Source organism: Myotis yumanensis, unplaced genomic scaffold (assembly GCF_028538775.1).
Source record: "Myotis yumanensis isolate MYYU_CA2020_CCGP unplaced genomic scaffold, mMyoYum1.0.hap1 SCAF_12, whole genome shotgun sequence".
In the NCBI taxonomy this organism is placed as follows: Eukaryota; Metazoa; Chordata; class Mammalia; order Chiroptera; family Vespertilionidae; genus Myotis; species Myotis yumanensis.
Genome location: NW_027223763.1, coordinates 906025 through 919508, shown reverse-complemented (window position 1 = coordinate 919508; position 13484 = coordinate 906025). Strand labels below are relative to the sequence as shown.

General features: G+C 70.5%; 2 protein-coding genes across 2 annotated transcripts in view; both read left to right on the top strand.

Moving 5' to 3' along the window:
* Positions 1-3327, top strand: part of PNPLA7 (patatin like phospholipase domain containing 7) — a 28845-nt gene extending 25518 nt beyond the window's left edge. Inside the window, 8 exon segments of the mRNA XM_070430276.1 lie at positions 71-140; positions 552-668; positions 1076-1224; positions 1413-1565; positions 1978-2088; positions 2499-2583; positions 2740-2843; positions 2966-3327. Of these exon segments, the coding sequence (XP_070286377.1) occupies positions 71-140; positions 552-668; positions 1076-1224; positions 1413-1565; positions 1978-2088; positions 2499-2583; positions 2740-2843; positions 2966-3088 (912 nt within the window). The 3' untranslated portion in view covers positions 3089-3327.
* Positions 3328-3817: 490 nt separating this feature from the next.
* Positions 3818-12463, top strand: NSMF (NMDA receptor synaptonuclear signaling and neuronal migration factor). The gene is made up of 15 exons (XM_070431057.1): positions 3818-4053; positions 4333-4394; positions 5015-5500; positions 6553-6634; positions 7554-7596; positions 8359-8410; positions 8782-8871; positions 9565-9689; positions 9940-10023; positions 10132-10165; positions 10269-10339; positions 10998-11077; positions 11186-11288; positions 11766-11841; positions 12278-12463. The coding sequence occupies exons 1-15, from the start codon at positions 3983-3985 to the stop codon at positions 12373-12375; spliced, it is 1557 nt and encodes a 518-aa protein (XP_070287158.1). The 5' UTR covers positions 3818-3982; the 3' UTR covers positions 12376-12463.
* Positions 12464-13484: the final 1021 nt, after the last annotated feature.

Here is a 13484-nt window from a genome sequence, read left to right as displayed (position 1 = left end):
GCTCACCCCTCACACACCCCTTGGGTGGTGGCCGGGGGAGGACGCCCTCTAAGCCCCATCATCCCGGCAGGACCTGTGGATCCCCTACTTCACCATCACCACGGACATCTCAGCCTCTGCCATGCGGGTCCACACAGACGGTGAGCGCCTGCTCCCCATGGGGCTCTCGCTACGCGGCCCCCGAGGGGGTCCCACAGAAAGGACCTTCCGCACACGGACGACAGGGTGATGGGGAAATGACCAGGAGCCCAGAGTGGGTGGCCTGTGGCTGGCACGGAGGCCTCCGGGCAGCATGTCTGGAGCTGCTTGACCGTCTCGGGGGTGGGGGAGGGCTGGCCTAGGCCTCGGCACACCCGTGTGGGGCCGGCACTCAGAAGGCGGGCCACCCGGAGCGCGCCCGGCTCTGGGCCTCGGGGAGGGGATGTCCAGGAGGCGTGTCCAGGCCTGCGCGGTGCCCCCCGGAGGCCAGCGGGGCCAGGGGGCCGGCAGGAGCATGGGAGAGGCTCCTTCCTGCCGGGCATGGCCGGGACCTCCGCCCTCTGGCCCCCCAGGCTCCCTGTGGAGGTACGTGCGTGCCAGCATGTCCCTGTCCGGCTACATGCCCCCCCTCTGCGACCCCAAGGACGGACACCTGCTGATGGACGGCGGCTACATCAACAACCTCCCAGGTGCGTCCCTCCCAGCGCCTCCGCCCCGCCGGCTCTGCACGCTTCCTCCAGCCTCTGCCAAGGGAGTCACAGGCTGGCTCGGAGCAGGGAACACGCACGCACACGCACACACGCACACACACACGCCCGCGCCCGGGCACCGCGAGCCCAGCATATGGCTCCGTTTGTCAGCTCAGCAGCTCCCAGAACAAGGGCCAGGGAGAGGCGGGGAGCAGTTACCTCCCGTCTGTGCCACAGCAGGAACTAACAGCCCGCAGGTGCCGCGTGTGCTGGGGGGCCCCCTCGGGCACACCTGTCACCTGTTGGACACTTCGGGGCGCTCCGCGGGCCTCGGGGCTGGTGGGGCAGGCTCTGCCCGACTGGCTTGGGGCACCCGTCCCGGGTGACCAGCGTCTCCTTGTCCCCAGCGGACGTGGCCAGGTCGATGGGGGCGAAGGTGGTGATCGCCATCGACGTGGGCAGCCGGGACGAGACCGACCTCACCAACTACGGTGACGCGCTGTCGGGGTGGTGGCTGCTGTGGAAGCGCTGGAACCCCTTGGCCACCAAAGTCAAGGTGGGCACAGCCCTGGGCGGGGCAGGCCGGCCCCGCAGCCCCCCTGCCCTCCTGGGTCCCAGGCCCTCCCACCCCTGCTCCCCGGGCGGCCAGCGCTGGGAGAGGGTGGGCCTGGCGGAGCTATTGCCCCTGGGCCGGGGAGGCCGGCGGGACCCAGGGCACGAGAGCCGAGGCCTTGGTGGTGGCAGGTGCTGAACATGGCAGAGATCCAGACGCGCCTGGCCTACGTGTGCTGCGTGCGGCAGCTGGAGGAGGTGCGGAACAGCGACTACTGCGAGTACCTGCGCCCGCCCATCGACAGCTACGGCACCTTGGACTTCGGCAAGTTCGCCGAGATCTGCGTGAGTGCGGAGGGCGGGGGCGGCGGAGCCAGGCCAGCGGGGCTCGTGTCTGGCTGCCTTTTTAAAAAAAAACATGTTTTTATTGATTTCAGAGAGGAAGGGAGAGGGAGAGAGAGAAACATCAGTGATGAGAGATAATCATTGACCGGCTGCCTCCTGCGCGCCTCCTACTGGGGTCATGCCCACAACCTGGCGTGTGCCCTGACCTGGTTCATAGGTCAACGCTCAACCAGTGAGCCACACTGGCCAGGCTCTGGCTACTTCTTTCCCAGCCCCCTGCCCTTCTGAGAGCAGGAGGTGGCCCCACACCCAGGCCCAGGGCCCCTACTGCAGGAGGTGGCCCCACACCCAGGCCAGGGCCCCCTGAGAGCAGGAGGTGGGCCCACACCCAGGCCAGGGCCCCCTGTTGCAGGAGGTGGGGTACCAGCACGGCCGGACGGTGTTTGACATCTGGAGGCGCAGTGGGGTGCTGGAGAAGATGCTGCAGGACCGGCAGGGCACGAGCAAGATGAAGGCCTTCGACGTGAGTGCCCGCGGACACCCTCTGCCTTCCCTCCTCTGCGACCTGCCCCCCCATGCATCTGCGATAGGTGCCCTGCAGCCAGCAGCAGCCCAGAGCACCCCGCAGCTGCTCGTGCTGCGGCGCCCCCGTGGGCCAGCACAGTCGAAGGCAGCAGGCCTGGGAGCTGTCTCCCAGTCTCTGCCCCCTGCCCCCTCCCTTTCCACGCCTTTCAAGAGGATGGGGGTCTGCGCAGGACTCCGCCCATCCTTCACGTCCCTGCCCCCACTCCAGGCTGGGGGTCCTCAGCCAGTCAGGGTCCCGGGGGGGGGGACAGGGCACGGGGCGGGCCTTGGGCCCGGCTGGGCAGGCAGCCGTGCTGGGGGCACGGGGAGCAGGGCATGGCCTAGGGGTGTCCTCTCCTCGCCCCGCAGGTCCTCACCTGCCCCAACGCCTCCTTCACGGACCTCGCTGAGATCGTGTCGCGCATCGAGCCCGCCAAGGTGGCCGTCGTGGATGGTGAGTGGACACCCAGGAGAGGCGCCCACACGGCCAGGGTGCTGGGAGCCACGTCCCTTCCACACCTTGACACGGACCCGGGGTCCTGGACCTGGTTGGCTGTGGGCGGGGCCTGTGCCCTCGGAGGGGACCAACATGGCCCACCCCTCTGCCCAGACGAGTCTGACTACCTCACCGAGTGCGAGGAGGGCTTGCCCGATGGCCCCCAGGAGGCCTACGCGGACTTCCAGAGCTCCCCGGCCGAAGGGGGCTCCGACTCGGTGAGCTGCCTGGACCCGCCTGGCCCCTCGCCCACACCTGCTCTGAGGCCCAAGGGCAGGGGCCCCCTCAGGGTGAGCCCTCCCCTGTCCCCACCCCGACTGTGACTGTGGTCTGCTTCCAGGAGGAGGAGCCCTCGCTGCATCACCTGCACCCCAGTGTGGCTCCCCCCAAACCGTCCGCGGATGCCACGCCCCCCTGGTTCTCTGGCCAGGACGGGCAGAGGCCTCCCTCTGACGCTCCCTGAAGCCAGCGCCTGCGTGGCCTGTCCTGGAGACCGCGGCTCCCGGGGCAGGAGACCTGGCGGGGCCCGGGCTGTGCTGGGTGTCAGGCCTCTACACTGGCCGCTCCTGGGGGCGCTTGGTCCTGGTGCCTCCTGCACACACCAGCCCTCTGGGTGCAGCCTCCCCCCCGACCCCCAGAGGTGTTGGAGCTCTGAGCCCTGATGCTTCTGCTTAGCGTGTGAATAAAGGAGATCTGATCGTGTGGGCGTGTCGTCCTTACGCCCGGTCCAGGGAGCAGCTGCCCCATTGCTGGCCGCTGTGGGCCGCAGTGGGGCTGCGGGCGGACATGGCCTGCCCTCCCCAGGGGTCGCCTGTGGGACCCTAGGACCAGACCCCCTCTGCTGGGACTTGAAACTCCTGGGCCACAATCCAGGCCACGCCGGGCGGGTGCCCAGGACCTGGGGTCCCCAAAGAAGGAGGAGCCTCGGGGACCTCGGGCATCGTTCCCGCTGGGGCCCGCGATGCTCCCGAGACGGGGAGGCCCGAACCTCTTTTCCGGGTCTTCGAGCAGCGCCGGGGAGAACTGCCGCGGGCCGGGCCTGCGGGGGTGGGGGTGGGGGGACCGTGACCGCGCTGCTGGCGGAGCTGCCACCCAGGTCCTGACGTCAGGTGGACGGCCACGGTGCACGGACCGCCGGGCCCCGCCCCGTCCCTGACGTCACGGTGGGCGGAGCATCGCCCCCGGTCCTGGCCGCGGCTCCCGGCTCCGGCTCCCGGCTCCCGGTGCGGGACGCGCGGAGGGCCCCGGCGAGGCCATGCGGGTCCCGAGCCCGAGCCCCCGTGCGGCGCGGCTCCCCCGGTGGCGGCGGCGGGCGCGGGGCGCGCTCTGAGCCCGGGGATGCGCCGGCGCCTCGACCATGGGCGCCGCCGCCTCCCGGAGGAGGGCGCTGCGGAGCGAGGCCATGTCCTCCGTGGCGGCCAAAGTGCGGTGAGTGCGCCCGCGGCCCCCGCCGCCCCGTGCGCCCTCCCGGACCGCCCACCACGCGCGAGCGGCAGGACCGGCGGAAGGCTGACCGGCCCGGTCTGCAGGTCCGGCCACGCTGCCCTCGGCCCACGGTCCTGGGGCTGCGACCTGCCAGCCGGCGCCCTGCGGGGAGGAGCGCCCGCCTGGGTGACCGAGGCCGGGTGGGGGCGGGGACCCCACGCTCCTGCCGCGGAGAGGCCAGGGGGCCGTGTGCCCTGACGGCGCTCCGCTGTCCACCCCCAGAGCCGCCCGGGCTTTCGGCGAGTACCTGTCCCAGAGTCACCCTGAGAACCGGAACGGAGCAGGTAGGGGCGCGGGAGGCGGTGCCAGGGTGGGGTCCGCACAGCCCTGCACCCTGGGGCCCGCTGGCCCCGTTCCAGCCGGGCCGCCCGCGGGCCCTGGGGGCTGGGGAGCGGGATGAGCTGAGTGGCAGCAGCTGCCCCGCTGGGCTGGCTCCCTCATGCCCCTGCCCAGGGCCCCAGGAAGAGCTCATCACCATGGCACCCACCCAGCCTGGGCCGTTGGTTGGCATGGCAACAGGCCTCCTGGCACCCCCCAGGGTTGGCACCGCTGTCTCTGGGGGGCCAGCTGGCCGGGGGAGGGGAGGAGTTGGCACTGGGCACATGTGAGCGGTGGCAGGCTAGGAGGGGGCCTGCTTACCCTGTCCCCCCCATCACCCCAGCAGGTAGTATATCCTGTCGCCCCACACACACAGGGGCTTGGGGCCCAGCTGGAGGGAGGCAGGAGCCGCTGGGAGGAGCCCTCGGAGCCCCCTGCGAGGACGGCAGGGACTGGGTGGGGTCGGGGGCTGGGCAGTCCCAGGCCCACGTCCCAGCCACGTACCCACGGAGTTTCCTGCCTCTGAGCACCAGGAGACGGGGAGGGGAGGCCTCGGGCTGGGGCTCACCTGGCGCCTCTCCCCCAGATCACCTGCTGGCTGACGCCTACTCTGGCCACGAAGAGTCCCCCGAGATGCAGCCAGCGCCCCAGATCAAGCGCCGCCTCTCGCTGGTCTCCAACGGCCGCTACGAGGGCAGCCTCTCCGAGGAGGTGGTCGCCGGGAAGCCAGCGGGAGAGGGCCCCCAGCCCCGCGTGTACACCATCTCCGGGGAGCCCGCCCTGCTGCCCGGCCCTGAGGCCGAGGTCATCGAGCTGGCAGTGGTGAAGGGGCGGCGGCACCGGGAGCACCCCCACCACCACAGCCAGTCCCTGCGCGGCAGCCACGAGGACGTCAGCACACCCTGCCAGAGCTGGGCGGGCAGCCGCCAGGGCTCCCAGGAATGTCCGGGGTGCGCCCAGCAGGCCCCGGGCCCCTCCCCTCGGGCCTTTGGGCTGGACCAGCGCCCCCTGCCCCAGGCCTCCAGCCGCCGCAAGAAGCTGGAGAGGATGTACAGTGTTGACCGCGTGTCTGGTGAGGGGCTTGGCGCGGGCGCGGGCGCGGGGTGCGGGTGAGCTTGGGCGAAGTGCTGGTGCCAGGGTGGGGGGTGCCAGGTCACAGGCAGGTCACAGCCCGCAGAGAGTCCTGCGGCTACGCCTCATGCCCCAGGGCCCATGGTTGGCCGTGACCCTGCCAGCGCCAAGTCAATCAAAGAGTGCTTCCTGGAGGAGGGGCATTAGAGGATCTTGAGGGCTGAGGAGGCAGAAAACATGGGCTTAGCTGGAAGGTTGTGCTCTGCCAGGCCCCAAGCAGGGCTCCCACTCTCTTCAGGACACACATAGCTGTTTGGGGCCTGGCCAGCCCGTGTGCCTCTCCCCAGGTTGGTGGGCTGTGTGGGTGGTGGGGACCCCCAAGGCCGCTGTGTCTTGAAAAGATCTCCCTGGGCCTCAAGCAGCCCTGCCTCCTGGCCCTGAGGCCGCCTCCTGAGGAGCAGAGCTCTCACCAGCTGAGCCGCCACGGACACCGCCTGGGCCTCGGGCACGGGCCTGGGCCGGGGCAGGTCCCCTCCACAACTCCAGCTCCTGAGGGACACAGGCTGGGGGTGGGCGAGGGTCAGAGCTGCTTCAACCTCCCCCCACCTCGTCTGGAAGCTCAGGGTGGACACGTGCCCTCAGGGTCTCTACCTCGCCCTCCTGGAAGGTGGGGGGAGGTCTGGCCAGCTCACACCAGGGCGTGGTGGCTGCCGTGGATGCCGCGAAGGCACGGGTCCGAGTCCCGGAGGGGCTGCAGCCTTTCCCTGACCTGCCTCTCCTCTCGACGGGAGACGAGCCCTTGCCCAGGGCCCCCTGGGGACAGGCTGTGCTTTCATGGGAACGCTCCCCACTGTGGCAGCCAAAGGGAGAGCTGAGCAAGGACAGGCAGACGTCACGAGGCCCCGCGGGGTGGGTGCACGTGGCCGAGCCTGCGCCCGCCTCACCGGCTGCGGCCGAAGCACCCGTCCCCCTGCAGGCCCCCGCTCCCCTGCAGACTCCCCGCTCCCCTGCAGGCCCCCCCGCCCCTGGTCACCACTCCTCTGTCTCTTCCAGACGACGCCCACACCCCCATCCGCACCTGGTTCCCCAAGGAAAACCTCTTCAGCTTCCAGACCGCAACCACAACTATGCAAGCGTGAGTCGCGTCCCCACCACGCGCCCCGGGCCCCGGGCCTGGGAGCCACTGCGGCCCCTCCCCCCAGCCCTGTGCCCGTTTCTCAGCAGCCCCGCACCCATTGGTGGCGTCACTCTGAAGGCAGGCGGGCCAGCTGCTCTTCCTCACCCTCCCCCGCCCCAGGCCTCCCCCCTCTTCATGGCTCCTCCTGTCTGTTCATCTGTCCTGTCTGTCCGAGGCTGGGACAGTCACCAGTGGGGGCGGCTCTTCTGAGCCCGTGTCACCCAGCTCTGCCCACGAGGCTCTGCCTCACCACGCCCCAGACAGCGGCCTGCTGGTGGTCCGTGTGCCCCACGAGGGACAACTTATGGCTCCGGGGTCTGCCCTTCTGCGCCTGCGACACAGCTGGGCTCTCTGTCCTCTGTCCGGGCTCTTCCCAGGGGCCCCCTGGCTGTCCTGTGCTCCACACAGGCTCCCTGCCCTGGGCCGGGAAGTGGGGCCACCACACCCTCGGGGCCCAGGGCTGGCAGGCCACCGCGCCTGGGAGGGACTGACCCGCAGGGCGCTCATGGGGTTGAGGGGTCAAGGCTCACTGTGTCTTCTCTCTCCCGCTGCCCCTCGGCCGTGCCTCCAGCATCTCGTAAGTACCCTGTGGACCTGCAGCCTGGGGCAGGCAGTTGTCCCTGGGAGTGCCCCCCCTCCAGCCCCCCGCAAATAGGTTCGGGCAGGCCAGCCACTGGGCCTCGACTGTGAGGAGTGCCACCTCCCAGAGCTCCGAGGCGGCCGCGGCCCGCCAGGGGCCAGGCCAGGGCGAGGCAGGCGGGACCCTCTGCCAGGTCCGGTGCCCCCGATGGCCCACGGCCCCTGTGCTCTCGCCTCTGTCCCCATGTCTGTCCCTCTGCCCGTGGCCAAGGGCAGTGCTGACTCCCCGGTTTCCCAGGGTGTTCAGGGGCTACGCGGAGAGGAAGCGCCGGAAACGGGAAGAATGATTCCGCGTCGTAATCCAGAGGTAGGGCCTGCCAGCCACTCGCCACCAGGGTCCGTCTCTTGTCGGTGCTGGTCTGGCCTGGGCCCCCGAGGCCCCCCGCAGACCGGATGGGGGAAGGGCGGTGGCGACCACTGGCCTGGCCCTGCTCTGGGGACGCAGCAGGCAGGAGAGGGCACGTGGCCTGGGCCCCAGGCTTCCGTTTGGGGGCGCAATGAAGCCAGAGCTGTGGGGCCAGTGGCCAGGCTTGACCCTCCCGGCCCTCACCTCAGATGTGGCCAGGAGGCCGCCTGTCCGTTTCGGAAGCCGGCCTTGTCCGGAGGCAATGGGGACCTGCCTCTGAGCAGGGGGGCGGGGCGTGGTCCGTAGGCCCAAACCCCCTGTGGGTGGTGCAGACGCAGCGCAGGAAGCAGGAGCCCTTGACCCTGCTGGGGGAGGCCGGCCTGGGCCTGAGGGGTGGGAGGGCATGCCATGGAGGTGGGCACTGCGTGCCTTGCACCAGGGGCATGGAGGGGGCAAGGGAAGGCCTGGTATTGTGCCTTCGTCCAGGCAGCTAAGGGAGGTCTGGCTAGGGCCTCAGCTGGAGAGGGACTGGGGGGGGGGGGGTGTGTCTCCAGTGGGCACTGGGCCAGCAGGAGGGTCCAGGCTGGGAGGGCATCACTCACGGGGCGAGGGCAGGGGCGGTGGGCAGGGAGCGGGAGGGGCAGGGCCGCCGCTCACCCTCGCAGCTCTCAGCAGCCCCCGTGCCCTCTTCCCCCAGGAACTTCCGAAGCACCTGCGCATGGTCGGCAGCCGGAGGGTGAAGGCCCAGAGTAAGGGGCGGGGGGGGGGGGGGGGGGGGGGGGGTTGGAGCGCCTGCTCTTGGCTGGGCTTGGAATGCCTGCTCGCTGCGGGGAAGACCCCTAAGGCCCAGCCTCTGCGCAAGAAACGACTCCCCAAGCCCCGCCCAGACACCCCAGTCTCGGCCCTTGGCCCCACCCAGCACCTCCAGACTCCGCCCACAGCCCCCCATCCACCGTCACCCCCTCCCTCCCGCCATGGCCTTCCCCAGCCCCGAACTTGCCGACTCTGCCTCCTGCAGCCGCAAACCCTACCCCAGAGCCCGCCCGCCACGGGTCCAGCCCGGCACCGCCGCCCCGTGCCGCCCCGCTGATGCGTTGATGCGGGTTTGCTCTCCCTGCAGCGTTCGCGGAGCGGCGCGAGCGGAGCTTCAGCCGGTCCTGGAGCGACCCCACCCCCATGAAAGCCGACACGTCCCACGACTCTCGAGACAGTAGGTGCCCTGCGCCGGCCGGCCCACCTCTCCAGGGGCGCCCCGGGCCGGCCCCGCGCAGGGCAAGTCCCTCTCCCAGGGGCACCCCAGGCCCCGCGCCCCGCAGGGCAAGTCCCTCTCCCAGGGGCGCCCCCAGGCCCCGCGCCCCGCAGGGCAAGTCCCTCTCCCAGAGGCGCCCCAGGCCCGGCCCCGCGCCCCGAAGGGCAAGTCCCCCTCCCAGCGGCACCCCCAGCCCCGCGCTCCGCAGGGAGCTGAGCTTCTGCGCTTCTGCGCTTCTGCTCTGAGCCTCAGGTTACTTGTCTGGGTTAACAGGGCGCCGGCACCGCTTCCCTCGCGGGCAGATAACTAGCAGCTGTGCGGGTGCTGGGCCGGCACCTGTGGGCCTCTGCGGGCTGCCGGCCGGAGGGGCACGTGGCTGCCAGGCAGCTCCTCACTGGTCCAGGGCCCTGGCACGCTGGCCGGAGCTGGCACTCGCATCCTGGCTCCCACAGCCTGACCCCGGGGTCCACCGGCTTCCGGCCGGGCAGCTGCTGCTGGTGGTGACCACGGCTCCACTCCCTCACCCCCCTGCTCCCTCGCTGGCCTGGAGGACCCTCCAGGGCGTGGCCTGCCAGCTCTGCCCACCACCCCTGCTGGGAACCGCGGGCGGGTGGGTGGGCGGCCCGCAGCCCTGGTGACCCGCCTGCCCCTCAGGTGGCGACCTGCAGAGCTCGCACTGCACCTTGGGCGAGGCCTTTGAGGACCTGGACTGGGAGGCTGAGAAGGGCCTGGAGGCTGTGGCCTGCGACGCGGAGGGCTTCCTGCCGCCCAAGGTCATGGTGAGGACCGGCCCCCCAGCGCCTCTTAGCCAGTCGGGGATCCTTTCCCTCAGGAGCTTGCTGTCTGGGAGGGAGGCAGCCACTGCCGCTGCCCGCGGGGTGAGGGGGTGTCTCATGGGGCTCCCCTGGGGGCTGCCTGGGGGTCTCATCGTAGCTGCTGCTGCTGCGGGTGGGCTGATCACCGGGGCTCCTGCTGCCCCCGGGCTCCCAGGCGGCCGAGCCTCCCCTGAGCCGCTCCCTGTGTCCCCAGCTCATCTCCTCCAAGGTGCCCAGAGCGGAGTACATCCCCACCATCATCCGCAGGGACGACCCTTCCATCATCCCCATCCTCTATGTGAGTGCCCCCCAGCCCCCAGGGCCCAGCCCCCAGCCCCCAGCCCCCAGGGCCGGGTGGGGTGCTGCCTGAGAGGGACTGATTCAGGGTGGCCTGTGTCTGTCCCAGGACCACGAGCACGCGACCTTCGAGGACATCCTGGGTATGTGCCCTCCATTCCCACCGTCTTCCGGGGCGGGGGCGGGGCGGGGTGCGCAGGCTGTAGGGGAGCACTGGGGGCAGCGCTCACACCCCTCCCTCCCCAGAGGAGATCGAGAAGAAGCTGAACATCTACCACAAGGGTGCCAGGATCTGGAAGATGCTCATATTCTGCCAGGTGGGGCCTGGCCCCCCCGTGTGCGTGTGTGTGTGTGTGTGTGTGTGTGTGTGGGACTGGGGGGAGCAGTGGAGGGACACCGGGCGTGTGTGTGTGTGTGTGTGTGTGTGTGTGTGGACTGGGGGAGCAGTGGAGGGACACCGGGCGTGTGTGTGTGTGTGTGTGTGTGTGTGTGGACTGGGGGAGCAGTGGAGGGACACCGGGCGTGTGTGTGTGTGTGTGTGTGTGGTGTGTGTGTGTGTGTGTGTGTGTACTGGGGGGAGCAGTGGAGGGACACCGGGCGTGTGTGTGTGTGTGTGTGTGTGTGTGTGTATTGGGGGGAGCAGTGGAGGGACACCGGGCGTGTGTGTGTGTGTGTACTGGGGGGAGCAGTGGAGGGACACCGGGCGTGTGTGTGTGTGTGTGTGTGTGTGTGTGTGTGTGTGTGTGTACTGGGGGGAGCAGTGGTGTGGACTGGGGGGAGCAGTGGTGTGGACTGGGGGGAGCAGTGGAGGGACACCGGGCATGTGTGTGTGTGTGTATGTGTGTGTGTGTGGACTGGGGGGAGCAGTGGAGGGACACCGGGCGTGTGTGTGTGTGTGTGTGTGTGTGTACTGGGGGAGCAGTGGAGGGACGCCGGGCGTGTGTGGCCCTCCAGGCTGACCGCAGTCTCTCACAGGGTGGCCCAGGACACCTGTACCTGCTCAAGAACAAGGTGGCCACCTTCGCCAAAGTGGAGAAGGAGGAAGACATGATCCAGTGAGTGAGCGGGCGGCGCGGGCGGCGGCTGGGGAGGGCTGGGCCCTGCGCCCCCCGCCCCCCCGGGCCTGGTTGGAGACCGCCTGTGACGCGCCCTTCCCCCACCAGCTTCTGGAAGCGCTTGAGCCGCTTGATGAGCAAAGTGAACCCAGAGCCAAACGTCATCCACATCATGGGCTGCTACATTCTGGGGAACCCCAACGGGGAGAAGGTACAGGGACCCCAGGCCCCCCCAGGCTTCTGGGGACCCCGGGTCCGTGAACGGAGGTGACAGAATGCCCCTCCCCACCTGTGTCTGCTCAGACTCCCTCTCCTCTTTCCTTAAACTCTCCAGAGAGCCTGGCCGATGTGGCTCAGTGGATAGAGCGTCGGCCTGGGTACTGAAGGGTCCCGGTTCGATTCTGGTCAAGGGCACATGCCGGGGTTGTGGGCTTGATCCCCACCCAGTAGGGGGCGGGGCGTTCAGGAGGCAGCCAACCAATGATTCTCTCTCATCATTGATGTTTCTATCTCTCTCCCTCTCCCTTCCTCTCTGAAATAAATACAAATATATTTTTTAAAAAACCCTCCAAGGACCCCCTTGTGCCTCAGCCCAGCCGGTTGTGAGGGGTCCTGCCCCCCCCATCTTGCCCTTAAGCTCCCTCCCTTCCTCCTCGCCCTGGACTCATGGCCCCGCCCCTCCTTTCAGCTGTTCCAGAATCTCAGGACCCTCATGACCCCTTACAGGGTCATCTTTGAGTCCCCCCTGGAGCTGTCGGCCCAAGGTGAGTTGGTCAGGCTGCTTCCCCTCACTGGGATGGGGTGCCGAGGCAGCGCCCCCTTCCCCCAGGCCCGTCCCAGCCCACCCGGAGCCCCGCCCTCAGCCCTGGCCCCGCCCTCTGGCGACACGACTCCACCCGGAGCCCCGCCCCTCGTCTCTGGCTCCGCCCTCTGGCGACCCCACTCCACCCGGAGCCCCGCCCTCAGCCCTGGCCCCGCCCTCTGGCGACCCCACTCCACCCGGAGCCCCGCCCTCAGCCCTGGCCCCGCCCCCAGCGCAACCCCGACTTCACCAGGAGCCCCGCCCCTTCCGCCCCAGCCCACCCGGAGCCCCGCCCTCGGCCCTGGCCCCGCCCTCTGGCGACCCGACTCCACCCGGAGCCCCGCCCCTCGGCTCTGGCCCCGCCCCCGCTCTGCCTGAGCCCCGCCCCCTCCCCCCAGGGAAGCAGATGATCGAGACCTACTTCGACTTCCGGCTGTACCGCCTGTGGAAGAGCCGCCAGCACTCGAAGCTGCTGGACTTCGAGGACGTGCTGTGAGGCCCGGCGGCCCTCCCCGCGTCCTGGGCGCCGCCGGTCCCGGCTCAGGTCCTCAGCCCGCGGAGCGCCCGCGGCCGCAGAACAAGTGCAATTCCCTCCGGCCCCCGGAGCCAGTGCGGGGCGCCCGGCCGCGTGGTGCCCGCCGGCCGCGAACCCATCACCAGCACGGGCGCCTGGGCGGCTCGCGGGCGCCTCTGCCCGCCCGTCCCCGCGGGGTCCTGGGCGCCCGGCGGAGGGTGCCGTCCCCAGGGCCCGCCCCCCGCCCCCTCCTCGCTGCCGCTGTCCAGGCCGGAGGACGGGCAGTGCGGGCCGGTCGGGCGGAGCGGGCCCAGGAGGGCTGGGTCCCCGTGGGTGAGACCCGCCCGCCGCACTGGGGGCCTGGACCCCCCTCCAGGCCCAGGAGCCGAGCGCCGGCGGGCGGGCTGGCTCTTGTACATACAGCTGGCGCTGGGGGCAGGTCCCCCTTTGCAGAGCCTGGGTCGAGGGCACCTGGCTGTGCCCGAGGTGAGCGGGGCGGGAGCGGCCGGGCTCTCACCGTGTACGATATCCGTAGAGTGACCATTAAAGCTGACCCTCCGCCGCTCGGCCCGTGTCCTCCCTCCGCCCGCGGGGCGCCTCCCGGCCCGGGCTGCTGGGCCTGCTGATGAGTCTGCCCAGGTGGCCGCCCGCACACCGGCCGGCCTGAGGCTGCCGAGCTTCCAGACCTCCCCAGCCAGGGGCCGCTCCCTGGGAGGTGGGGACCCGCCGCAGGGGGTGGAGGGCAGGCCCTGAGCCGCGAAGCCTGGGCCCTGAGAAGGCAGGACGGGGAGTGAGGTGCCCTGCCCCTCGCCACTTCTGTCCCCACCCGGGCAGTGAGGCCAGGGAGTGACCACAGGGCCGGCTGGCCTCCCTTAGCCTCATTTCCTGATATGCCCACTGCCGCCTGCCCCCTAGTAGCCAAGCTGTCACTGGGCACGGCCAGGCCTGCCTACCCCCGTGGCTCCTGGTCCAGTGGCCCGGGGACAGACAGCTGGTGCCAGCCCGTTACCCACAGTGGACGGCGTGGTGCAACCGGAGGGACAGCGGGGACCGGAGGGTGGCGGACCCGCTCGGGGACAGCCCTGCATCAC

Excerpts from the sequence above, each read along its gene's own strand:
- NSMF (XM_070431057.1), top strand. The coding sequence starts at position 3,983 with ATGGGCGCCGCCGCCTCCCGGAGGAGGGCGCTGCGGAGCGAGGCCATG. Across the intron at positions 6,635-7,553 it reads GCAACCACAACTATGCAAGC|GGTGTTCAGGGGCTACGCGG; the intron begins GTGAGTCGCGTC and ends CCGGTTTCCCAG. Across the intron at positions 10,340-10,997 it reads AGATGCTCATATTCTGCCAG|GGTGGCCCAGGACACCTGTA; the intron begins GTGGGGCCTGGC and ends AGTCTCTCACAG.